Below are 25,428 nucleotides of genomic sequence, written 5' to 3' on the forward strand. Positions count from 1 at the left end.
GCCGCGGGCGAGGGGCGCCGCCGTTCCGCAGCTTCTGTTGTCCCGCACGTTCTGTCCCGCCTCGCCGTCGCGTCTCGCGCTCGCGGCACCGTACGGCGTCGGGCCCCTTTGAGGGAGGGGGCGGGATCGGAGCCGCGCGGCCCCAGCTCCGGAAGACCCGTCCCAGCAGATGGAGGGGACATTTGGACTCTTCCCACCCGCCGGCACGGTGGGCAGGTGCGGGCAGGCCTGTCCGAGAGCCCGGGGGACCCGCGGGACCAGCCCGACCGCGGGCAGGACTGAGATCCCACGCGAGCCGGCGGGAGGGAGCGGATTTACTGACGGTGTAGACGGCGGGTATAGGCTGCGGCCCAGGGGCCAGAAAGGAGAAGAGAGTCTCTTTGCTTGAACCAGAACACGGGCCCAGCGGTACTTCATAAAACAGCCCTTGCCTGGGGCCCAGGGGCCTTGGTGTGGAGCGTCCAGGGCTGGTGGTCTGCAATGCGCCTGCGATGGCTCCCCCGTTCCTCTCACCCAGTCCTTCCTTACTCGTTGCCCGTTGTGCTGGAAGCCTCTCGAGAAGTTGGGGGCTGCCTGTCCTCCCAGGGACGACAGACCCCATGTGCACTATGAGGCACCTGTAAAGTGGGGGTGTGTGTGTGTGTCAGGTCCCAGCAAAGGTAGAAGCAGGTAAAGGAGCAAACCCCAGATTCTTATGGAGTCCTGCAGGCGCCCCACCTCATGGTGCAGCCCGGGGCAGAGTGGGTGTCCCCAGACCACCACGGTTTCTGCTCTGCCGACCGCCGCCTGAGGATCCCGAGCTGTGGCCAACTGCCTTGTTCCTGCTCACCTTGAATTTGGCGTCCAACGGACTCCAGATTTAAAACCATCTCCCCAATCTCTGGGGGGGGGGGAGACAAACCGCAAACAGAAAGTGCTTTAAGTTCAGCCTTATCATCTAGCACACGGCTCTGGGTTTTCTTGGTTTTGGCACTTTTTGACAAATCTTAGAAACCGGCTGACTGTACCTTGGGTTCCAAGAACCGTAGAGACGGTTTAAGGCGACGAGAAACGGCTAGATCAAGGCAAGAGCAGGACTGCATGGGGAATGGGAGGCACAGCTCCGACCCCCGTCACCTGAGAGTATCGCAGCAGTGTCTACACACCCAGGTTAACCCAAGGGACCCAGATACCATGCCCAACTTTGTGCTGTTTCCAAGGGCCACGTGACCCCCTTGTAACCGCCCATCTGGGTTGGACCAGCTGCTCCCATGGAGTCCCGTCCACCCGTCCACCCGTCCACCCGTCCACCTTTCACTGGTTGGTTTAGCGCAACGTCAGCACACCAAGGCCACAGGCCAACTCTGGAGGGAATTCTGAGGCTGCCGTGGGGTGTGGCGGCAAAGCTTATGAGTCAGGCCACACATGGGGGGGTCGGAAGAGGAAGTGGCCACGGGCTTCCTCTCTGGAGCGGCCAGCCCTGGTAAGGAGTCGTGGAAAACTATGACCTCTGGGGCACCTGACCTCAGCAGTGGGTGACCTCTACGTGGGGATCCAAAGCCAGTCTGGGGGCACCGCCCTTGGGGAGTGATCCAGTTCCTGGGGTCCCCTCTGACCAAGGCAGCCACAGGGTCTGGAGAGGCATCACCCACCTGCCCCTCCCTCTCCCCAGCCCAAGCCCCACCCTGTCCTGGAGCCGGGGGCCTGAGGGAGGGTGCCCGCATGCTGCCCCCCATTCTTCCCTGGATCCTTCCTCCCCACCCTCGGGGCCTCAGGATCCGCCGGCTTGGCTTCTGTCCATGGGAACACCCCCCACATTTCCGGAAGTCCCCCAGGAAGACAACACAGCGTGCGCAGTTTACTTCCGGGCCAGGAGGGCAGGCGGGGGACAGGAACGTGGATACAAACTCTGGAGAATGGGACGGTGGGTCCTGATGGCACCTCCCCCACAGAGTTGAAGGCTCAGTGTGACTACACGTAGGCTCACAGATGCTCACGGGCACGCACAGTGGCACTCGACAAAATAGGTGAGACGCCAGGCGCTGCTTGTGGCCTGCCTAAAATATTGCAATTGCCTTTATTAAAAAAGTGTAAAACAGGAAGACCGTGCATCAGTCCCAGCCAAGTGGCCGACCTGGGCTTCCCTGCCCCAGGGAATGCTGCGGCCTGAGAGGCCGTGCCCTGTGCACGCCTGCCCACACACGCACACCTGTGCCGGCTCATGCCCAGGCTGTGCGAGGCGGGGTGGGCTCCACGGGTTTGCATCGTGGGGGTCCTGTCCACTCCGCACAGAAGCAGAGAAAAATCCCAGTGCTGTCTCCGGAGTAGCTCCAGTCTGCCCGGGAGTCCCCGGGAGGCCCCTCTGAGCACGCCCTGGGCAGCGCAGGCAGGCTCTCAGGAAGGACGGCCCTCTGCATCCGGACGGAGGAGGCGTGGGAACCTCTGGGACTCCAGGCTGGTCCCGCCAAAGCTCCCCAGCTCATCCCTGCTGGGGGGTGACCGTGCAAAGCCTGGGCAGTCCGTCCACGCCCGGCTCCGTCACTCCGGCGGGGCATGTGGACACTGGACCAGGATGGAGCAGGCATGTTGACCGGGGGCGAGAGGCGAGATGAAAGCTGCATTTGGCTTTAGCGTTAAGGCTGGCATTGGGTGGAGGGTCCCACCGGCAAGGTCAGCGGCTCCTCTGGAGGAGCCGGTGTGGCCCTCCAGGTGCCTCCTGCTGTCCTCCAGGCCCCGTGGGCCTCTCTGTCCACCGGGGCCACGCTTGACGGCTCTTTCTGCCTCTCCCGGGCTGGCTGAAAGTGCTAGGTGCCTGGAAGGGAGGAGGGGGCTGGCCGAGTTCTGCAGGCCACGCCCACACTGCCCCCAAAGGGCTCTTATTTGAGGATGTAATTAATGAGCAGCTGACAGGCCAGGAAGACGCAGAGCAGGAACCAGGAGCGGGGGCTCTGCAGGAGGCCTGGGGCCGGCACCTGCCTGGCCCTCCCTGTGGAGCTCAGCATGGCTGAGAGGTGCCTGCAAGGACAGGGAGGAAGGTGGCTGAGCCAGGGCGGGCCCACGCAGGGCAGGCATCCCTGCCTTCAGTGGACAGCCCATTACACTGGGGCCCCCCGGCCCAGATTCCAGGTAAAGGGAGTCACAGCTGCAGAAGCTGGGACTCTCACAGCCTCTCTTCCACTCCTGCTGTGACAGGCTGAGCTGGGTCGCCATGCCCCAAAAGTCCCATGCTGGAGTCCCAGCCGTCAGGACCCCGATGTGACTTATTTGAAGATGGGGTCTTTCAAGAAGCAATTCAATTAAATTGAGGTCACCAGAGTGGGCCCTAATCCAGCATGGCCGGGGTCCTTATGAGAAGAGGGGATCAGGACAGACACACATGCAGGACAGACACACATGCAGGGATGACCCCGTGAGGACACAGGGAGAGCACGGCCCTCCGCACACAAGGACAGAGGCCTCTGGAGAATCTGGCCCTGCCCCGGCCTACATCTCCGGTGTCGGTCTCTGGGACTGGGGGACCGTGAACATTTATCGTGAGATCCCCCATCTGTGGACGGTGTCACAGCCACCTGGGACACTCATGTTCTCACCCTGGACTCGGGTGGCACCGTGTGTGCAGAAAGGCTGGCTTTTCCCGTGGCTCCCTCACGGCCCCACGTCCGGTGTCCTCTGTGGTGCCGGGGGGCTGACTCCCTGACTCACCGCGGCTCCTCCAGCCCACCCCTGGACTCCTGGGCCTCCAGCCGTGTTTTCTTGCACAGAGCTCATTGGCTGGTCCTGTTCCAGCAGGATCCCCTACAGCGTGGCACCTCCCACCCCCACCCCCAGGGCCTGCTCAGGGCAGAGCTGGCCGCCTTCTTCCTGTCCTCCATCCACCAGACCCTCTGCCAACCCCCAGAGTCCTAGCTCTGAGTGACAGTCCAGATGTATGGTATCCCTGGCCTCAGTGGCGCCCTGGCTGTGTCCCCGGGAGCGGGGCTTACCTGTGCAGCTCCTGCTGGGCCTCCCGGATGGACACGATGGCCTCGTGCAGTGCCTGCAGCCGCCGCGCCTCCTTCCCGCACCGCGGGCACGGGCTCTCGCTGCCTGTGGTGTCCAGCCACCCGTCACCGGACCCAGGGGGCAGGGGATGGAGGGAGAATCAAAGACGAGTGGGCGTGTCCGGGGAGCTGGCATACAGGGTCCCCGGGTCGTGCCCGGCTCGGGCCCCCACCCCACCTCTCGAGAGCCTTCAGGTGAAACTAACGACACGGGGAGTTGAGGGGCAGGCATAGAGGGGACCCCAAGCTCAGCTGGCCTCTAATAAGCCCTGGGGGACAGAAACGGCAGGGAGCAGCTCACGCACTGCAGAGACAGGCATGGAGTCGGGGAGGAGCACGCTGAATCAGATGGCCACACGCAGACGGACATTGTCCAGCCCCACCCCTTGCACTGCCCCTGCCAGCCAATCTGAGTGCAGGGCTGGGGACTGCTGTCCTCCATGCCCCTGGGCTCGGGGAGGCCTGCTGGAGGACCCTGGGAGGACGGTCAAGGCGCACCATACGCCCGCCCAGGGGAGGTGCTTCTCTGACCCCTCCCACCCTGCAGAGTAGCCGGCCTGGGAGGGCTCACGGGGAATGAAGTCACCGTCCTCCTCTTCCTCCTCCTCCTCCTCCTCCTCCTCATCGGAGAGCTCCGGGCAGGACTCGGGTGTGGAGCTGCTCTCGGTGACCTGGCTGTGGCCAGAGGGCTGGTCGCTGGCCTTGCGGAGCTGCCGGTCTGGGCCAGGCCCCTGGAGAGAGATGGAGCCACTGCAGCTGGGGGCACACCCAGGTCCACCACAGCTGTGCCCGCAGGGACAGGGATGTGCCAGCCTCGGGGATGGGACTACTCTAGAAGATGTGGCTGTGATGGCTGGTCCTGTCCCACCGTGGGAGCTGGCAGCCAGGCCTCCCCAAGTGCTGCGGGGGCCTCTCCAGCGGGACTTGCAGGATTGGCTGACTGCCGCTAACTGCCCAGAGCACAGGAGTGGCCGAGGGGTGGTTGGCTGAAGAGGCTGAGGGGGGACCCGGGGGGCATCCAGGTCGGTGCCCGTGGAGGGGGTGGGGCCGCCCGGTTTGAGGGGCTATAGCAGGCGGGGAAGGGGAGGGGCTGGGACACAAGGGTAGTGAGATACTGTGACCCTTGCTTGCTGGCAAATTGGGGCCATGGAGCCAGAAGGTCCGTGCCCATTCTGCCCCTGTGATGGCTGGCCTCCCGCTGTGTGCAGGGGAGGCAGCTGCGGGCACAGAGAACCCGCAGCATGTGGTGGGGGTTGTCACACAGTGGTTTCTGTCCACGTGGCACCATGGAGGATGCTCTAGGCTTCCGCACAAGCTGCACCTGGTGTTTGTCCCAGGAGACCCCCTGCAGGGCTCCTGGGGCCTCCCCACCTGCCCTCCCTGCCCCCCTCAGCATCCCTGCGAATGTGGACTCCTCCTCCGCCTGCCTGAGCAATCCCCAGGCAGCCCTGAGCCTCAGTTTCCTCCTCTGTAGACTGGCGAGGGTGCTGTGAGCATCACAGATAGAAGCTCCGGGGGGCAGGTGCGGGGCTCTAGAAGCCAGGGCACCCCTGCACAGCGCCCCGTACACCGGGTACCCCGTGCACACAGCCTCCTGCAAATCCGGGCACCTCGGGGCGGTCAGAAGAACCCCTGCTGGGAGGGGTAAGTGCATGGGGCTGGTCGGGGGACCAAAGGGGGAGCGGCAGGCAGGTAAGAGGTCGGTGGGGTAGGCAGCCGAATCTACACCCCGACAGTCCCCTCCTGCCGCTGAGGTTGAGCCCGGGCAGGGACCCTGGGGGAGCTGACCTGGTGCCTGGGCCCTGGGCTGCCCAGGAAGGTGGTCTGGTGGGCCATGGTCTCCCGCCGCACGGTGTGCAAGACCCCGTCTTGCTCAAACTGGGCGACATCCTTCAGAGGGTCCCAGGGGCTACGGCTAGAGGGTCCAGAGGGTGTCCGTTGGCAGGGGCAGTGGCCCTCGGGGGCAGGGGGCCCCAACTCGGCCCTGCCTCAGTTTCTCAGTAGCGGCCGGGGCTACCCGAATACCCAGGATCCCCTCCTCCTCCATCACCCGCCCCTTCAGGGCAGCAGGAGCCCCCGTGGGGCCAGTCTGCCCATCCCGGGCCGCACTCACTCCTCATGCTGGTAGCGCCACTCCTGGGTGGCGGGGTCCAGCCGGAACAGCTGTGGCTTCCAGGGCACAAGGTTCTGCTGGCGCTCGCGGGCGCGCTGCCGCTGTGTCTCCTCCAGTGAAAACTTCTCCTGTGTGGCCCTATGCTGGTCACCCTCGCTGATGGCCCTGGTGACGTGCTGCCACAGCCTAGGAGCGGGACACGCGCTCTGAGTGGGCGACCTGGACAGTCCTTCCACCCTGGCCCTGGAGTGGAGGCTTGGACAGCAACCTCCACTTGCTTGCCTCCATGGACAGGGAGCTCAGTATCTCTTGGGGAGCCCGGGGGGTTCTTAAGAGTGCTGGAGATTTGCCATGAGGTGCTTCTCCCCAACCCTGAGCTCGTAGCTCCTGCTGGCAGGCTACTCTCTAGGGAGCTGCTGGGCATCTGCCGTCCCCAGGTCTCACTCCTTCTCCTATAGCTGCCCCAGCAGGACATGTCGTTTGTCACAGGGCGTCCCCTCCCTGCCAGGAACATCTGGGGCCCATGCTGTCCGCACGGCAACTCTGCCCAGCCATGCCAGGCCTGGGTCCGGGGGCCCCTCGGTGCCGGCGGGCCTCACCTCTCGGACTCCAGCTCCGTCTGCTCCGCCAGCAGCACCGTGCGCCTCCTCAGCCTCTGCCCCCGGACCTCCCTGCTCGGGTTCCAGAAGAGCTCCGCGCTTCCCCGGCCCTCCTCTTTGATGAACACTTCTCGGTCCTGTCCCAGACACCCCAGGCAGGGTCAGAGGCGCGGGCCCCCGGCTGCTCCCGTGCCTGCGGGCCCGCCCGTGCCTGCCCTGGATGGCGGCCTCTTACCCAGTGTCCGGTGAGATGCGCCAGGACCTCCTCTCCTGACATGATCTTCCCCGAGATCTGGTTGATGCTGGTGCTGCCCCCAAAGAAAGGCTGTGGGGACACCCCGAGACCAGGCTGGTGAGGGGCTGGCGGCCTCCCCAGGCCCCTGGTGCCCTTCAGTGAGCCGGGCAGGAGGAGGCCCCTTCCTCACGAGGGCGCCGGCTCTCACCTCCCGGGACGCGGGAGCCCGGCTAGGATGGGACCCAAAGCTGGAGGCCGCCACACTCGCCCGATGCCTCTGCTTGAGCTCAAGGAGGCAGGGGGCCTACGGGGCCTGTGCGCCCCACGGCGGGGAAGGGGTCTGGGCCTGTCCTGGCTCTGCTCAGGGGCCTGCGGGAGCCCCTTCCTCTTTCTGGGTCCTGCCTATGCTACGGAGATGCCAGGAGCTGCCCCCTCCTGAGTGCGCCTGCTCCGGAAGCGACCCCTGGGTGCGGAGGGGGCTCCTCCCTGGTCCAAGTCCCCTCCCCTCGAGGCCCTCCGGTGGCTGAGGGTACTGCGGCCAGCGCTACCTTGAGCTTGAATTCCAGCTCAGCTTGGAAGTTGGTCTTCTCACACTCGATGGTCACCCTGCCGCCCAGTTCCATGGTCATGGCACCGTACAGGATTCCTGAAACACAGGCGCCTGCTCAGTCCCTGCACCGCGTCCCCACCCAGCAACGCTGACCCCAAGGAGGCCGGTGTTGGACCCTGGGGGAGAGGACAGGAGCCCCCGGAGGCAGAGCCTTTGAGATGGAGAGGAGCTGGTGGGGGCGGGAGGTTGAACCCAGGGCCATGCCTGGCTTCTCAGTGACCCTCTGCCCCCAGGGCCTCTGCTTTTGAGAGTTGCTCTGTCCAGGGAATGTACTGCCCTTGGCGGGTTCCTTCATCCAGGTCCCCTTCCCAGGCTCCTAGGCTCCCAGGTGCCCCACTGCCCCCGTGAGACGCTGATCACCATCTGTCATTTGCTCTGTAGTTTGGGCCCCAAGGTGGGCTCATTCGTCTTCCCCACTCACTGCTGCATCCAGGACTGGCCCGGTGTGTTTGTTGAAACTAGTACATACATCATGTTTATGTACTCTAAAGATTATTTGATATATATAGAGAGAGCACACAAGTAGGGGGAGCAGCAGGCAGAGGGAGAGGGAGAGGGAGAAGCAGGCTCCCCGTTGACCAAGGAGCCCTATGCAGGGCTCAATCCCAGAACCCTGGGATCATGACCTGAGCCGAAGGTAGACACTTAACAGATTGAGCCACCCAGGCGTCCCTAGTACATAATAATTAATGAAGGAAAGAATGGCTCTTCTGGGGTGACTGGGTGGCTCAGTCGTTAAGCGTCTGCCTTCGGCTCGAGTCACAATCCCAGGGTACTTGATCAATCCCCGCATCGGGCTTCCTGCTCCGTGGAAAGCCTCCTTCTCCGTCTCCCACGCCCCCTGCTTGTGTTCCCTCTCTCGCTGTGTCTCTCTCTGTCAAATAATAAATAAAATCTTAAAAAAAAACAAACAACAGAATGGCTCTTCTGTTTCTTCCCACGTGGAGGACTTAAATCCAACTGAAGAGAAGAGCTACGTGTCTTATAAGCAGTTGGGGATGTGCGATAAAACGGAAAGGAAAAAAAGGCAAGCCAAGGGAAAGAGCAGAAGGGCTGGGAATGCCCCCGAATCCTGCCCGTGCACAGGAGGTGAGCCATCCAGGTCGCCTGCACCCGGCGGAAGCGGCAGCTTCGGGCAGGGGGGTGGTGTGCCCGATGCTCCACGGGGGGCGTGGGTTGGTGGGGAGACACGCCAGCCTTCTCTGCCTACACCTGCCGGCGGAGTTTCGAACTTTGGACCGCGGTAAAGAACTGTATTTCCCTACTTCTCTGCACAGTGAAATCTCGAGTGCGCTGGGGAGCAAAAGGAAACCGAAACAAAAGGGAAGCGCGTGATACTGGAGAGGAACCTCCTGCTGACTTTTTACAAACCTCAGCGGTTTTTTTTTTTTTTTCTTCTTTTTACAAACCCAGGTTTGCTTGCGACAAAGCAAACCCCGAAAGGAAGCGGCAGGCTGTTTCCAGCCTTGGCCCTCTTGGGCGGAGGGCCGGTTAGCGCCCCTCTGAAGGGCCTGTGTGAAGCCGGTTAGGGAGAGTAACCACAACCCACCCTGGCCCGTTTACAAAGAGGCTTTCCCTCGGGGGCGGGGGAGGGGAAAGTAAGGGGTCGGGGGAGCCGTTCTGCTGTCAGGCCGTGGTCTACCAGACACCCGCTGTCTTGGATCCGGATTGGAAACCTATAAACTCAGGATCCATTTTAATCTTAAAGAAAAAAAGAGATGTTGTGTTTCTTTTATTGGAAAGTTCTAGAAACAATGACAAAAGCCCTCTTAAGAAGCAGATCTGGTTCAGGCTGAAAACATTTTGTTAGACAACCTGCCGGGGGACTTCCCTTCCAGGCTAGAAAGTCACAGAAGAGCGTAGGGTAGACCGTCAACAAACATGCGAAGACGGGCTTCCCCGCTGACCTGACGGCACCCGCCGGGGCTCTGCCCTCCCGGGGGGCCGTGAAGCCTCTCACCTTTGCAGTGGGCATAGGGCATAGTAAGCGTGTAGTCCTCTGCCCGGTTCAGGAAGGTGAGCGTGGCCTTGCCGTCCAGCAGAGCCGACAGCGAGTTCCCTGCAAAGGTGGGGTGGGTGACCAGGGAGTGGACACGGGCCCTCAGGACCTGGGCACCCACCCCCTAAGTCACGCGGTCTGAGCTCCCTTCTAGCAGGTGCGAAGGGTCCCCAGTCCCTCCAGTCGGGTGACCGTGGGGCCGCTGGGCTTCTCTACCTGACCTGTGGGTCACTGCACCTCCCTGAATCTCAGATTCTGGAAAAGCCCGGGCCCCCCCGCCTCCGCGAGGGCGTTCATGGCCCGGCTCCCAGGGAGGGCTTCTCAGGGTAGAGGCTGCATGCAGACCCCTGCTCTGACTGTCACCACCCCCCAGAGGGGGTACAGGCCCCCACGGAACTTCTGTGGCCATGGAACTATTCCACTCTGTGCTGACACGGGGGCCACCAGCCACGCATGGCCACCCAGCACGCGTGATGTGGCCGGGCCAACTGAGCAGCCGCGGCTTCTGTTCCTCCATTCTGATCTAAAACCCACACGGGGCTTGTGGTGCCTGTTCACTCAGGTTGTTGCCCACAAGCGGCGCCCACCCCGTGGCTCAGGAGTGGGGGCCCCACGGGCTGCGCCTGGCTTCGGGAATCTGGACTCCAGGTTCTGGGCACCTCCTGCCCACGCGGTTCCTGGCCCGGAGAGGTGGGAAGGGAGATAAAGCCGGCCACCGCCTTCGGGGGCCCAGCCCTCCCCCCACGTCCCACAGGCTCTGGCAGAGCCCGGGGAGCCTCCGCTCACCGTAAAACCGGGACTTGGCCGTGATGCTTCCGCTGATGCAGAAACCGTCCCGCCGGTTGCTGACGTGGAAGGCGGACACAGGCGGGTGGTGGGACACCTGTGAGCAGAGAGGTGCTCTGGGATGGCCGGGGGGAGGGGAGAGCCTGGCTCCCCTGCCCCGTGGCGTGGGGCCGCTCCCACACTCACGCCTGCTGCCCAGGGGAGCAGATACAGAGTCGTGGGCCAGGTGGCGACCTGCAGTGCCCCGGGGACCGGGAGGCTCCCCACCACCTGCCACCCCCCACTCCCCACCCGAGGAAACACTTCCTGCTGTCACAGTGCTGGGCCTGCATCTCCTGGGGGAACCCCAGAATGCACGCGGGGCTCAGACTCTGCCCACCGTGGAGTCCAGTGTCCAGCTGGGGATGGGGGGGGCTTGCCTGCTCCGCGATGTAGAAGGTGTGGCTGTTGGTCTGGGGGTGGAACCAGCAGCAGCGGAAGGTCTCTCCCAGGATGGGGTTGTAGGGCTTCTTGATGCCCTGCAAGCAACGAGTGGAAAGCTCCTGTGAGGACCCACGCGGGATGGGGTGTGGACCGAGGGCCAAGGTGGGGGGCTGCCCACTGCCCACACCTCAGGTGCCCACGGGGAGGGCCCACTACCCCTCTGGACGGGAGGGCCTGGTCTGACACCAGCACGGGGGGCCTCACTCCACTTGTGCTCTGGGGAGAACGTGCATTGCCCTCAGTTCACATCCTGGGGGCAGCCTCTGAGATGTCTTGTCTAGTTCTTGGCTCCCAGGAGGACCTGAGACCCTCCCCAGGGCGTGCTGTCCCCGGACTTTGGACGGAAGGGTGCCTAACCTGTTCAAGGCCCCCCGTGGCTTCTACTGCCCCTTTAATAAAATCCCAGCTCCTGTCCCCGCCTCCTCTTCTGCCCTGCTCATCACCTTCCTGCTCTCCAGATGGCCCAAGGTCATCCCCACTGGGGACAAGCTCCCGCTCAGGAGAGCCCGTCTTCTGAGGCTCAGACCCCCTGATCTGGTGGGAGGCAGCCGACCGCCCCTCATGCCACCTGGCAGACATGCCATTTCCAGCTGTGTGTGTGACTCCCTCCCCCTCCCCCAACATCCTGTGCTCAGCAGGGCCTGCATTTTGGGTTCTCAAAAAGGTTTCCATGAGTATGAGTCAAACCATGAAAACCACAGGTCTCAGGGGGCTCCCTGAGGTGCAGGGTTGAGACCCCTTTCCTGGCACTGCTGTGTGTGCTCGCTTCTCCAAGGTGTGCAGGTCCCACTTGGGCCCTGCAGGGAACTAGGACCACCCTGGTAGGCCTGGCCTGGCTAGGGGGTCCCTGGGTGGTACATCAGGGTGCTGCCCCCATCTCTGAGGACCGGGGGCCACAGCGGGGACCGTCAGGGTCCTTCCAGGCTGTGTGGGGTCGGGGTGGCCCCAGGCTCTCTGAGGGGCAGGAAATTGGGGCTGGGGGGACAGCACACTGGGCCTCCCCTCTTACCTTGGGTTTCTTGTAGAACCCAGACAGGTACCACTGCAGCACCAGCTTGATACGCCTGTAGGCGTCCCCCTCCAGAGCAGCCCTGGGAGAGACAGGAGAACCTCTCATGCGGGCCACCCCCTTCCCTGTCTGCTTTCCATCCCGCCCTCCACCCATGGGTCACCCAGGCCCCTCCTGTCCTGCCCAGTCCCGGGGCAGCGGGGAGCTTCCCACCTTCCCACAGAGACCCAGGTTCTCCACCTAACCAGAGGGCTGGGGCAGACAGGATGTTTCTGGCTCAGCCCTGGCAGGGTGCCTCTGCCTCCAGGAAGGCCTCCAGGAGCTCCCACGCTCCCCAGCTCCTCTGCACGGGCTCCTGAGCCTCCGGCTCTCTCCAGCCTTTCCAGCCTGTAAGCTGCAGCTTGAGGGCACCGAGGCCATGGTCCGGTACTCAGGATGCTAGAAGGTGCTGGGGACTGCCCCACAGTCATCTCTGATGGGGGGGCCCTGACCGGACACACCGCTGCCCCCCAGGACTGCTCTTGCAGACCGGGCCCACTTGGAGGGGAGCTAGAAGGGACTGCGGGTGGAGCTCAGCGGGGGGTCCCTCCAGAAACATCCACGGTGGCGGGGGGAGATGCCGAGGGGGGGTCTGGGGTCTGAGGGCGTGTGGGGCACCCCCCGCCCGCTCACCTGGACAGCAGGTCGGCGTGGAAGTAGTAGTCAGAGAGCTTGTCGAGGAAGGAGCGGGGCTCCAGGACGAACGTGGGCAGCACCACGCGGGACAGGTCCATGCCAGGCCGCAGCTGCCTCAGCAGGACCCACATCAGGCTCTTGTTCTCCTCCGACACCGTCTCCACCTGGGACGCCTGGCCCAGCTGTTGGCAGAAGAGCTGCCGTCGGGCCCCGGCCCCATGCAGCCCCAGGGAGTGCGGCAGGCTCTGGCTACGGGAGGCGCCCTTCCGAGGCCTGTCCGGCCTGTCCTGCCTTGTCCTGTCCCCGCCCTCCCTGGCAAGTGTCCAAGCCCTGCCCAGACGGGCACGGGTGGGCCTAGGCCGGCTCCTGAAAGAGGCCCGGAGCCGGATTTGGGCACAGGAGGCAGGGAGCGTCCAGGCTACCTGTGCGCCGCGCCTGCTCCCCATGCTGACTCCCTGCAGTGGCCCTGGGACCCACACTGTGGTCGCCCTGGCCTTACCGAGGGGACACGTGACTTGCCCAGGCTCACATAGCTGGCATGAGGCCAAGGTGGGATGTGAACTCAGGGCTGTCCGCTTGTGGCCTGATGGCAGCCGCCCCCAGAGAGGATCAGGATCCGTCACAACCCTGCTGGGCTGCCTTCGACAAGTTGCTTTGCCTCTCTGTGCCTGCACACCTGTCCTGGGGTCTCCTACCAGGTCCCCCCGGCTCCCCTCGTCTGTGCTCAGCCGAGCCCTGCCTGTGCTCAGCCTCAGAAGGGTCCCATGGCTGCCCGCTCTCTGCCTCGAGCCCTTCACCAGCATCATCTACTCCCCATCATGGGCCTGTCCCTACTCCCAGTTGCCAGGCTCCTGGTGGCCCTTCTCCATGGCTATCCAGGAGCAAGGCCTCCCGGGAGCAGCTCTCGCCTAGTGGGCCCAGGGCTTCTCCCTCTATCCCTTCGGCTTCTAAAGGCCTCGCCTGGACCCCAGGGGCCCCCGCCTAAACTGCCCCAGTGGTCTTCCCAGCACCCTCAGCCGAGCCCTCACGGCCCACCCACGCTCTCCGAGTTATGGCCCCCCGATCTGCTCCCCCGGCCCCCGGGGCGCGGCAAGCACCCTCCCACCCCGATCCAGGAAGGCGGGTGAGGTGCAGGGTGACACCCGGTTCTCCTGGGGGACGGGCTCTCACCTCCCCAGGGGGGTGGGCTCTCACCTCCCCAAACTCCTCGTGGACCTGCTCCACGTACGTGGTGCCCCTCGGCACAGGGCCCTCCAGGGTCTCTGACTGGGCGCTCCCGCTCTCGTTGGTCTTCCCGCTGTGGTCTTGTGTCTCGTTATCCGACTCCTCCGCATTCTCTCGCTCCGACTTGTCCGAGAAAGCGTCATTCTCCAGGGAGGACCCGTTCAGCCTGGAGGGGCACAGCGCACCGTGGGTCCCTCCGGTCAGAGGCACGGCCTGGGTGCCCCCAGCCCCTGATCTGAGGTTTGGGGGACCAGACTCCCCAGTGCTCGGCCCCGCCCACATACTAGGAGACCCCACGTAGGAGTCCCAGCAACAGCCAGGGTCCTGGGGTCCCCAGCAGGCAGGAGACCCGGGCTTCTGGGAGGGGCCAACCCTTGCCCGCCGTGCCCCTGCTCACGGGCACAGGTCCTGGTCATGGATGGCGGCCGAGGGGGGCAGCCCACAGAGCGAGGCGGGTGACGCATCTGGCGAGGACCCAGGCTCCCCGTCGCGGCCCTGCTTGCACGTGCTGAGTCGCAGGAGGCTGGAACAGCGCAGGGCCAGCTCCAGGGCGTCCAGCCAGCAGCGGCCTGCGGGGCGGCATGCGGTGAGCCCACTCCACACCCGGAGGTGGCCCCTTCTCTGCCATCCTCCTGGGGTGCAGGTACTGCGGCCGTGTGGGGGGGCGTGCTGGGGGGGGTGCAGACGTGGAGGAGGACGGGGGCTCAGCTGGCAGGCCCGGGTCAGGGGAGACGCCTGCCTGGGGGGATGCCCTTCACAGACGCTCCCAGCACGCCCTCAAGGTCACACCTTAGCAAGACTCAGAGCCCAAATTCCACCCAGACACCCGCCGCTTCTGCACACAGAGTTGGGGAGGAGGCCCTCCCTCCGGAGGACTGCCTGCCACAGGTCTCAGGGGCCAGGGGGGCTCCCACGGGCCTGAAACACAGGCCCGGAGGGTGGGTGGCAGGCTGGGGAGGGGCCTGGAGCGTCCTGGAGGGAGGGCTGGCCGGGGCCTCCGAAAGGCAGCTCCAGAGGGTGGGCCAGGAGTGCAGTGAGTGGACCCAGAGGCAGAACCACTGAATCCCCCCACCCCTGCTGCCTTCCTGGTGGAGGCGGCCAGGGGGCTCAGCCAGCACCACCTCCGTGTCCCCCGGGGTCTTAGCAGCTGTGGGGACATGTGTCCACTGAGGTGCCCCTGTGCCCCAGGGAGCCAAGGGTTTGCAGGGCTGGTGGCCCTGGTTCTCACGGGATGTCACTGCAGGCCCAGCCTGGGCTGAACATCGTGGGGGCGGAGGAGGGTGACAGGAGCAGCCCCAGCAGGACACCAGCTCCGCAGCTGCCACAAAGGACTAGACACCCCGCACTCTCCGCATCCTTTGAAGCCCGTTCCGAGGCCCCCTTCTCGTCCTCTGGGAAGCCCACCCTCATACCCTCAGGGGCCGTGGGCCCTCCCTCCCTCCCTGCCCATGGTGTCCCAGCCCATCAGGGACCCAGCTCACGCCGCAGCCCCATCGGCCTCGTCTGACAGCTGCTTTTCTCTCCCCTTAGAATGTGGGCTCCGGGAGAGCATGACGGGTCCCTCCCGGAGCGAGGACGTGGTGTCTGTCCACCAGGGAGTGGCCCGCCACCAGCCCAGGGCTCTGGGCCCTGAGGGCCAGGAAGGGGGCAGCCGCGTTACCCGGAGCAGCCACTGGAGGGCGCCCCAACAGCGTGCGCGGCATCTGGGAATCCCGGGAACTTGGGATCCCATGCAGGCTATGGCTCTCCTTGCTGGCAGGTGGCTGGGGCCCCGTTTCGTCACATGTGGGTAGGACCTCCCGATTCAGGGGTGCCCGGCAAGCGCCTGGCATGCAGTGACTGTGACCTGGCGACTTGAAATCAGGTCATGTGGTTCTCCTAACACCTGTGGAGCCGGGCCCTATGGTTCCTGTTTTACTTTCGGGAAACTGAGGCCCCAGGAGGTACTAGTGAGTGGCAGGCCTGCCCGACCCGAGCCCAGGCTTGTCCTTCTCAGGGGCAGTGGAAGGGCCTGAACAGCAGCCCCGCACACCTGCTTTACAAGCCGGCCGGGGTGCCCTCCTCCCGCAGGGTCACTGGGCAGACCCACAGCGCAGGTGGGGACTCACCGTCCGACTCAGAGGCGGCCCTGAAGATCAGATAGCTGCTGGGGAGGGGCTGCGTGATGGAGCCCACACTCTCGCCCTTGGGGCCCTGGGGAGACAGAGACCTGACGTCACCCGGGTGGGACACCCAGGGACTGGGGGACACACTGGTCACATGGACGCGTGCACACCCACACCGACACACATGTGGCCACAGACCCGCCAGGCGGGGTCAGGCACCCAGCGGCAGAGGGAAGGAGCCGCTGGCTCCCTGCTCGGCTCCTGAGCCCTGGGCGCCCGTGCTAGGGTAGCCGGAATCAGCCCACTCTGCTTCAGATCTCAGAGAAAGAGCAGAGCAGAAGAGCAGAAGCATCGCCCGTGCACTACTGGGGACACACTTACCAACAGAAACGATTTGGTGCGTCCAAAATCCTAATCTAACTGGGTTTCTGGGTTTCATCTGATAACCGGACCCCCCGAGTCCTTGGCTGGGAGCAGCGGCTCACATGAGAGACCCACCCCACAGCCCCCACACCAGAGTGGTGATGGGCCCAGCTGGACCCCCGCCCCCCAGTGCCTGCCTCCCAGGGGTCGTTCCCCGAGGCCCCACTCCTCCCCTGGGGCCTGCGCCCTGGACCCCGGGCCCCCCGCGGTACCTTCACAGCCCAGACGGACTGGTCCAGTGGGTGGAAGAGCTTGAAGCAGAAGCCGTCCTTCTTGGAGGGCCGTTCGATGAGCTCGCAGCAGTGCAGCAGGACGGTGCCCACCCACTGGCCCACCTTGGGCGTCTTGTAGATGAGAAGCACCCCCGGCTTCAGCACACACCACAGTTTGGTCCAGCTCTTCAGGGTCCCCCGGATCTGTGGGGAGGGGCGTCACTGTTGGGGAGGCCAACAGCCCGGGGACACCTGGGCAGCCTGGGGCGGGGCGGGGGGCGGCGCTGGGGCAGGCCGAGCTCTGTTCTGGCTTTGGAAGGAGCGCGGAAGCGGGAGCGCACGGCACGAGTGCACAGACAGTAGCCAGTCTGCAGACGTGCCTGGCAGCAGGGAGCAGACTTCCTGGGGAGGCCCAAGGCCAGGGTCAAGGCCCTGCCGGGGTCCTGCGAGCAGCCAGCCCCCAGCGACTGCTGCCAGCTCTGGAAGCCGTGACACTCATCCCAAAGAAATACCCATTTTGACATCTCATTTTTCATTCATAATTTTGTGTGTCGGGGGGAAGGAGCCCATGTGGGGCCCCGGTCTTCGCAGATGACCAGGTGCAGACAGGCCTGTCCCTCTGGGCCTCTGAGGCAACCCCAGGATTTGGCAGCTCTCCCCCACTGCAGGGGCGTGCAGACACGTCCCCGGGACTCAGTAAGGACTGAACGCGGGCCTCTGACCCCAGCCCGAGGAGCCAGAACGCAGCCTCCCCACCCCGTGCCCCAGTCCCGGGCTCAGTGTGCCTCCTGGGACCCCCATCTGCAGGCCGGGGGCCCCAGCTCAACCGGATATGGGGTGTCTGCAGATTGGAGCAGGTGTGGACGAGGCCACATTGAAGTGGGGGTGGCATCCGGACACAGGCACACAGGGCCACGCGGAGGCAGAGGCCGGGAGGTGCGTCCGGCAGCCCGGGGATGCCTGGAGCCCCCAGCAGCTGGAGGAGCAGGGAGGGGCCTCGATAGCGCCTGTGGAGGCCTGAGGCCCTGCCCACAGCTGGATTTCAGGCTCTGGCCTCCAGAACTGGGAGAGAAGGCCTTTCCTTCTTAAAGCCCCCGGCTTGTGGTCCTTGGTCAGGGATGCCTCAGGACCCTGACACAGACCACAGGCCCAAACATGCCGAACTGCTCCTGAGTGACCGTGGAGGTGGCCAGGCCCGGACCACACACCTGCCCGCCCCGCGTACCTTGAGGCTGTCGGCCATGATGACCACGCTGGGGTCCGTCAGGGCACTCAACAGCTGCTTTGTGGCTCGTTTCTTCTCCTGCCGGTAGTTCTCCTTCTGTGCCTGGACCCCGGGCACCCAGCGGGAACGTCAAGGGACAAGGGCCCGGCTGGCCCCCATCCCACCCGCCAGCACCTCTACAATCCAGCCTAGGGTGGAGAGTGAGGACAGGGGCCGGGAGAGGAGAGGAGAGGAAGTGTGGGGGCGGGGAGGTGGCCAGGACGTGGTCTGCCCCACCCTTTGGCAGGTTGGGGCGTGATGACCTCGCTGGCCCAATCCTCTGGCATGTGACTCACTTGTGTCCCCCTTCCCGGGCCCGTGCCCACCTTGAGAGCTTCCTTCTTGGTGACCTTGGCTGTCGGGGACACACATTCCTTGTCGGAACCATTGTACAGTCTGTACTCTGCCTGCAAGAGAGATGCAGGTGGGGGGCAGAAGGGGCATCAGCACGTGGACTGGGGTATGCCGAGGAGGGGCAGACTGACGGCCAGGTGGGCCTGTGGTCAGAGAAAGCTGCTCCTGTCCCTCACCCCACCACACCCTCTGTCTGGCTCAGCAGCAGTGCCGGGGGTGGGGGTACAGAGACGGAGAACTCAGGGTAGCCAAGGGCAGCATATGGGCAGGAGCTCCAAGGTGCCCAGGAAGCATCCGCCCCATCCCTGGCCATGGGCTCCACCTCTGGGCGGGGGGTCACAGTACAGTGGGGACTCTCGTGCCTGGCGCCCTGAGAGTGCCCATGGCTGCGGCGAGGCAAGGGGACCGAGGAGACGGCTTGGCCTTCCTGGGCCGCTGGGCGCTCCGTGGCCGAGAGCAGCCATCAGGAGTCGGGCCGGAAGGAGCCGGAAGGAGCCGTGGCCCTTAACAGGGGGACTGAGGTCCGGGGCTGGTGAGGGTAGCTGGGAGGCAGGGAAGATCGAAGCATGGCCCGAGTCCCGCCCTCTACCTGTCTCGGTTCAGCCTGTGAGTCGGAGTCCTTTCCCATGTTTAAGTGGTTGAAAAGAAAGTCAAAGAATCTTATTTTGTGAGACGTGAAAATCCTACGATTCATGCTGCTTTTCCTGTGATGGCGGCATGAGCACTTGAGACAGAGCCCGCGGGACCATGAAGCCTCAGAGACTCGCTCTTGGTCCTTCCCAGAAAGCGCCAGCCTGCCCTGCACCGCTCTTGGCCTGCCCTGTGCTGCTCTCTGGGCTGAGTGCCCTGGGTGTTCCCGCCACCGCCGCCCTGAGCCCCCACACGAGGGAGGGAGGCCCCGTGGCCCTGAGCCCCCGGCCCGCTGGAGCCATGGGCCCAGTCACTGTCCCATTTGACTGGCTGGGAAACTGAGGCCCGGAGAGGGCAAGAACCTCCCCACGAGTCAGGACGCTGCAGGGCTGGGACCTGCACCCTTAGGCAGGCCAGTCGTCCCCACGGCGCCGTGTGCCGGGCGCGGCTTTGGGCACCGGGGGCGGGAAGGAGACGCAGGCCACCCACGCCTCTTGGAGCTGCGAGAGCCTGGAGAGCTCCGTCTCATTCTCCACGTCCTGCAGATGAGGAGATATGGTACAGAGAGGCTCAGACGCCGCCCGGGGTCACACAGCTCACAAGGGGCCGAGCTGGGACTGATGGCAGGAGGGACGGGGGGCCACGGGGACTCTGCTCTAGATGCCGTCTTTGAGCTAAAGCGGAAGTGACGACGTGTATACCCACCGCTGGCCGGTGACAGGCCTCTGGGGGCCGGGGCTGACCCACGGAGGTGCTCCCAGAGTCCTCCTGGGGAGCTGGGCCTCTCTCGCACAGCGCCCCAGCGCCCTCACACAGGCTGTGCCCCCAGCCTGGAATGCTGTTCCCTGTTGCGGGAAGCCCCTGCTCCCCCCTCAGGCCCCTCCCAGCCATTCCCCAGGAGGGGGAGGATGGCTGTGCCTGCCCTGCTGGCCCCTGAGCCCAAGGTTGTACACCTGCCCGTGGCCAGCCTAGTACCTCTTGTGACGACAGCCATGCGGACCGTCCTATTTGTCTTCTACAATCCTGCCAGGGGCAGTGACACCCCGGCACAACCCGGGCATGGCAGTGGGGAGTGTGGTAAGCATCTTGAATGAATGAATGAATGAATGAATAAATGAATGCGTGAGGGAACCTCCACCCAGCTCTCCTCCAAGCGTGGCAGGGTGCAGCTGTCCTTGTTCTGGGCAACAGAGGACGAGAAGCAGGCTCGGGGCCTGGGGAAGGTGGGCGGGACGGAGCGTCCGTGCCCCGCATCCCCATGGGCCTCCGTCCTGCAAGGCCACTCAGGCTCCAGCCACCACAGCCCTGCCCAGCAGCTCCTCTAGTCCTCAGGGCCACCCCGGGACCCAGCCCAGGCCTCCTGGGCCCTACCGCGCCCACCGGCACACTGCTGCACATCAAGGCACAGCACGGTGACACAGCACAGTGACAACACAATGCAGAACGCAGGAGAAACGCAGCTCAGAGCTGGGACCTCCAGAGTCTGACCGCAAACATGCAACCTGTAAGTGACTTCAAGAAACCATCTGCACTGCAATCACACACCTGACAAGGATCTGGTGTCCAGCATATGTAAAGAGCTCTTACAACCCAACAACAACAACAATTCAAAGATGGGCAGAGGACCTGAACACACATTTCTCCAAAAGAGGCCTATGATGGTCGAGAAGCACCGCACAGGTCACTGGTCACTAGGGACATGCAAATCAGAACCACAGAGAGACCACTGCATACCGCTGGGACCACCCCAACAGCAATTAAGGAAAAGCCCAGAAAATCCAAGTGTGGTGTGGCTGTGAGAACAGGGAGCCCTCCCTCCCTGCTGGTGGGGTTGTAAAATGGTGCAGATGCTCTCTGTGCAGGGGAGTGGGGCAGCTCTGTGAAAAGTTAAACACAGAAAGCTTGAGGATTCCACGTGACCTGGGAGCAACCCCAGGGCCCACGATCCTGGTCTTAGGGGCTCCTACACGGCCCAGGAGCTGAAGAACGAAGACAGCCCAGATGCCCACCGTGGACGGAGGGACCAGCCAGGTGTGGGCCATCCACACCGGGAGGAGACTCAGCCCTACACAGGAGCAGGGCACAGCTACACGCCGCGGACCGGGGGGGGGTCTCGGAACAGGCTCGGAGGATGGAGCCCACACTCGCCACATGATTCCATCGGCACGAAACCTGCAGATTGGCAAGGCCATGGCCACGCGAGGCGGAGTCAGGGCCGCGGGGCTGGTGAGGGGGCGGGGTTTTGGGCTGGGGGACCCGAATGTTCAGGAACTAGACAGAGGCGGTGATTGCAAGGCACGGCAGATGCACTGAATGTCCCTGAACCCACTTTCAACGGCTGGTTTTAGGACACTTGGATTCCACCTTACAAAAGACGGAGCATCACCCTAGCGTGTGTCTTTCTCGGGCTGTGTCTCTGGAAGCAGCCCCGAGCCGCCCTTGGGAATCTGGAGGTGCACAGGGGAGCCCTCCCTTCTGCCCCCCACCCCAGGCTCTGGCGTGCTGCCGGTTTAACTCGTTTTGTCTGGTGCCGCCCCCCCCCCACCAGGACCATCGCGCTCTCCGTGTGCCCTCCCCGGGCACCCCTGGCCCCGCGGGCAGCTCAGACCTAATTACCGAAGGCACAGGTTCGAGGCCGGTCACGTGGTTCTGACGGTGTTTGTGTTTTATTGGGTTGTAGAAGGACACAACTATGTTTTCAGTGTTTTTGTGCCAGAAGCTTATATCTTAAGGAAATAAATAAGCCGACGGCCAAGGGACAGACGGACGGGCCACCAAAGTGTCCGTCCGGGCACAAGGACACCCCAGTCTTGAAAAGGCGGGACATTCTGACACCAGCCAGTGCGCATGGACCTGGGGGACGTGATGCGGAGTGCAACAGGCCACACACGGAGGGACAAATGCTGCAGCATTTACGTGTATGAGGTCCTTAGGGGCGTCAAATTCATCCAGAGACTGGACGGTGGGTGCTGGGGCCGGGGGAGGGACGGGGTCGGGGTCTTAGGAGACGGAGTTTTGTCTGGGGAGAGAGAATGTTCCGGTCACGGACAGGGGGCGGCTGCACCACAGTGTGACTGTGCTTGATGCCCCCGAGCTTTGGGCTTAGAGACACACAGGTCAGTAAATTGGGGGCATGTATATTTTACTGCAATGAAAAATGGGGAAAAAAAGTCTTACTTACATAAAATAAGTAAGAAAATAAGTGTGCTCTGGCGGCTCCGCCTGCAGCTGGCTGCCCTGGGGCCCAGGAAGGGAAAAAGGGAAATGCGAGCTCCGGAGCGGGGTGCACCCCCCAAAGGTCTGGTTTCTTCTTCGCCTGAGGCAGACGCGGGGACAGACCCCGCGAGCCACAGCAAAGCCCCATGTGATGGACGAGGGCACGAGGTCTGCGAGCAGTGAGGCCATCACTCGAGAGCACACAGGGCCGCAGGGGGCTGGGCAGGGGGGACCTGGGGTCTGTCTGCACTGCTCCCTAGCCCCATCACCAGAACAAAGAGCCACCAACCCCCACCAGTGTCTGGGGGCCCGACACCCTCTGGGGGAAGAAGGGTGTGCATGAAACCTGCATGTGGTGCCCGGGGCCTCGGCACCCTCCCAGGACCCAGATTCTGCCTGCAGGGGAAAAGCCAGGCCCGGGTAAAGAGGGGCTGGGCTGGGCAGCACGTGGCAGGTGGGATGGGGGTGTGCGTGTGCTTCCAGGACTCGCCCTGACCCCTGCAGAGGGGCGTCCCTGGTGGAGGGACAGCAAGTCACAGGCAGAGGGAAGGAAGGCTCGTCCCTCGGGAGTTCCCTACAACAGAAGGACTCCAAGGCCTCCTCTTATGGTATGTTCTGTCCCTAAACGCCACGAAGCAGCCCACCTTCTCCAGTTCCCGGCCTCCCCGCCTGTGTTATGCCAAGAAGGGGGCCCGGATAAACCAGCTGACAAGCCCTGTTTGTCCCTCTGTCCCTCATCCCAGCCTCCCCAGATGTGGGGTCGAGAGCTGCTCCTCTTAGCACACGTGGGCTGGGGATGGCGGGCTGGGCCCGGTGCCCCTGCTCCCCCCACCCCCCGAGCTACTTTCTGTTGTCCCCCGGGCAGACCCCCTGTCCCTGAGCCCTCCCACAGCCAGGCTCTTACCGGCGGCCCCTTTGTGGCAGAGCCTGGGGTCGGGGGCCCTTCATCCCTCGGTGGCAGCGGGCCGTTGGGCTCCATGTCCTTCCCTGCAAGACAGTGGCCAAGGTGAGGACCAGGGTGCGATGGGCAGACCGGCCCCTCCGGCTGGCACCCAGCCTCCCGTGAGGCAGAAGAGGGGTGGGCCACAGGCCCCCCGGGCAAGGCAGCAAGCCAGCTGAGATCTACCACCACCAGCCGCGGTCCCTCGCTGGGAGGGACCCTGGAGCAGAGGCCCAGCTCCCATGACCGGCAGGAGGAGCCCAGGCACCCGGGGTGCTGGTGCAGCACATCCTCTGGGGTCCCACAAGGCCAGGCTCCCCGCTTTCAGAGGAAGAATGCGGTGTCCAGTTCCGAGGCACGTGGTGGGTTCAGGGTGCCCGGACCATGCCTGGTGTCCCCTCTCGCCCTGACCCCTGGGAGCTTGGTTCTCGCGGGGAAGCGGCCCGGCAGGTGTCTGGATTCAATCCGGGGGAAATGGGCACCCTTCCCCCGCCCCATCTATTCTGGAGCGGGTTTCCAGATGGGTTTGCGGGCCAGGGGACGGGGTGGGGGGCTCCGAGGAGGCGCGGCGGCTATGCCCCCCAGCTTACTGCCGGGTCCCAGCTCTGGGAAGGGGGCACCGTCCTGGCGGGGCGGGCTGGGGGCGCACGGCTTTCTGCTCTGCTTCCAGGGCGCCCTTCCCTCCAGGCCCCCTCAACTCAACGGCCTGTCCTGCTGCCGCCACCTCCCAGTATGGGCGCTACCTGCTGGCCTGGGAGGACTGGGGGCCCTCGGAGCCCGCAGGGAGGAGCTCTGTCCCTGCAGCAGTCAGAGGAGGGTACCGACTGGTTTGTCTACTCCGTCCACGCCTCCTTCCTCACCCCTGTCCCCAGGACCTGTCCGCTCCTCGCCTCCCGGAGAAGGTCCCTGCCTGCCGGGGCCGACACTACATGGGGCAGCCCCTCGGGGGACCAAAGACCCCTGAGACTGGCCACCAACTGGGACCTGTCCTTTCCCTCCCCGGGCTCCGGAGGACACGGCAGCAGAGAATGGAGGTCGGATGTATTTCCCCCGCCATCCCGTGCCTCTGGCCCATGTCACCTGACAAGGCATCTTCCATGTGGCCTTTTTCCATATCTGCTTCTGGATTTTGGGCGGGGGGTCCCCAAAAGCCCCCAAGTCCTGACGGCGTGTCGGCCTGAGGCTCTCCCGGGGTCTCTGGGGACAGGACGGACACCACAGCCAGGAAGGCCTCAGGTATCGCTCTCTTCCCTCCTCAGGCAGGCAGTGGGCGAGGGCCAGGGGGGCTGGAGGAGGCCAGACAGGGACCGTTGTGGGAGGAGGCGAGGTCTCCCAGGACGGGAGGAAAGGCCGGCCTCTCTGGGGGCAGCAGTCGTAGACGGGGACAGCACGCTCAGCTTAGGCACTGCTGGGTGGGCCGTGCAAAATCAGGTGATGGGGCACAGAGCACCTGGAACCATGAAGGCACCAGCAGATGCAGGTGACCTATGCCCTGTGCCCTGTGGGCTCAGTGCTTTATCACCAGAGGCATGAGAGTCCCAGTCTGGACTGGGGTACTAATATCCCCATTTTACAGATGAGGAAACTGAGGCCCTGGAGGTCCTGCCACTGGCCCCAGGTGGCTGGGACTCAGGCTGCCTGTCCTGGGGGGCTAGGTTTGTGACCGCCCCTCCACACTGCCTCTCCACAGACGAGTGCCCCCAGAGCCAGGGCCGGGGGGCCCCCTGCCAACCTCCACAGCCAAGAGACCGTCACCTGGCCCCACGGTCCCAGGGCTCCAGTGCCCTGCTAACCCTTTGTTCACACGGCACAGCCCAGCACCCGGGCAGGGGTTAGCCAAGCAAGGCTGTCGCCCGCACTAGCTGGGATGGCACAGAGAGGAGAATGGACCCGCCTGAGGTCACAGAGCCGCGCGCAAATCTGGGAGGACCCAGGCCCCAGAGGCCGCCCCAGCCCGTGCTGGCCCCCAGCCCGTGCTGGCCCCTAGTCTGTGCCGGTGCTGACCTGGGCTGAGGGGGTACAGCTCATTCTCTCCACCGAAGAGCAGGTTCCGGCTGAGTTTCCGGGGGTCGACTTTCTGGGGGGTGGAGGAGGGCGGACACAGTGAGAAGCGGCGGCGGAGAAAGGCCTCTTCCTTCATGGCCTGGGCACTGGGAGGCTTCTGGAAGGAAGGAAGAGACACAGTCACATTTCATGTGCAGAGCAGGGGTGGCCCCAGTTGGGCAGCCTCCCACCTACCCTGACGGGGGACAGAGGCACTTCCTGGGGGTGGGGGTGCGTGGCAGGGGTGACCCGGTCACTTGGGGTGTCTCAGAAACAGACGAGGAGGGCCTGGGCGGCCCGCGGGCCAGTGGGGGGCACTCAGCCCAGGGAAGGCCATGCCTGGGCTTACCAGGGCAGGCGAGGGAGGACCCAGCCCAGCCAAGTGTGGCCCGTCACGGGTGCGGCAGGACCTCTCTCTGCCAGCATCCCGCCCCCAGGCCCGGCACTGAATTGGTTCTGTCGGACCCAGGCCACGGCCATGGGGACCTG

At 64.4% G+C, this 25,428-nt stretch overlaps 1 protein-coding gene across 2 annotated transcripts; it reads right to left on the reverse strand.

Annotated features, from left to right (window-relative positions):
- Positions 1-2,040: 2,040 nt before the first annotated feature.
- LOC111150222 (oxysterol binding protein like 5) lies at positions 2,041-25,098 on the reverse strand. Of its 2 annotated transcripts, XM_022507643.1 has the most exons (21): positions 24,901-25,098; positions 22,861-22,943; positions 18,083-18,163; positions 17,718-17,819; positions 16,493-16,696; positions 15,861-15,945; positions 14,150-14,321; positions 13,723-13,918; positions 12,526-12,710; positions 11,854-11,935; positions 10,781-10,879; positions 10,362-10,458; positions 9,537-9,635; positions 7,515-7,612; positions 6,967-7,056; positions 6,732-6,868; positions 6,133-6,318; positions 5,808-5,934; positions 4,591-4,750; positions 3,963-4,065; positions 2,041-2,994 (listed from the first exon to the last, which is right to left on the reverse strand). In XM_022507643.1, the coding sequence occupies exons 1-21, from the start codon at positions 25,034-25,036 to the stop codon at positions 2,856-2,858; spliced, it is 2,661 nt and encodes an 886-aa protein (XP_022363351.1). In that variant the 5' UTR covers positions 25,037-25,098; the 3' UTR covers positions 2,041-2,855. The 2 variants fall into 2 exon arrangements, with proteins under 2 accessions (XP_022363351.1, XP_022363352.1); XM_022507644.1 differs by lacking the exon at positions 16,493-16,696.
- Between the last annotated feature and the right edge of the window lie 330 nt (positions 25,099-25,428).

Source organism: Enhydra lutris, unplaced genomic scaffold, assembly GCF_002288905.1.
Source record: "Enhydra lutris kenyoni isolate GAN:26980312 unplaced genomic scaffold, ASM228890v2 scaffoldscaffold22, whole genome shotgun sequence".
In the NCBI taxonomy this organism is placed as follows: Eukaryota; Metazoa; Chordata; class Mammalia; order Carnivora; family Mustelidae; genus Enhydra; species Enhydra lutris.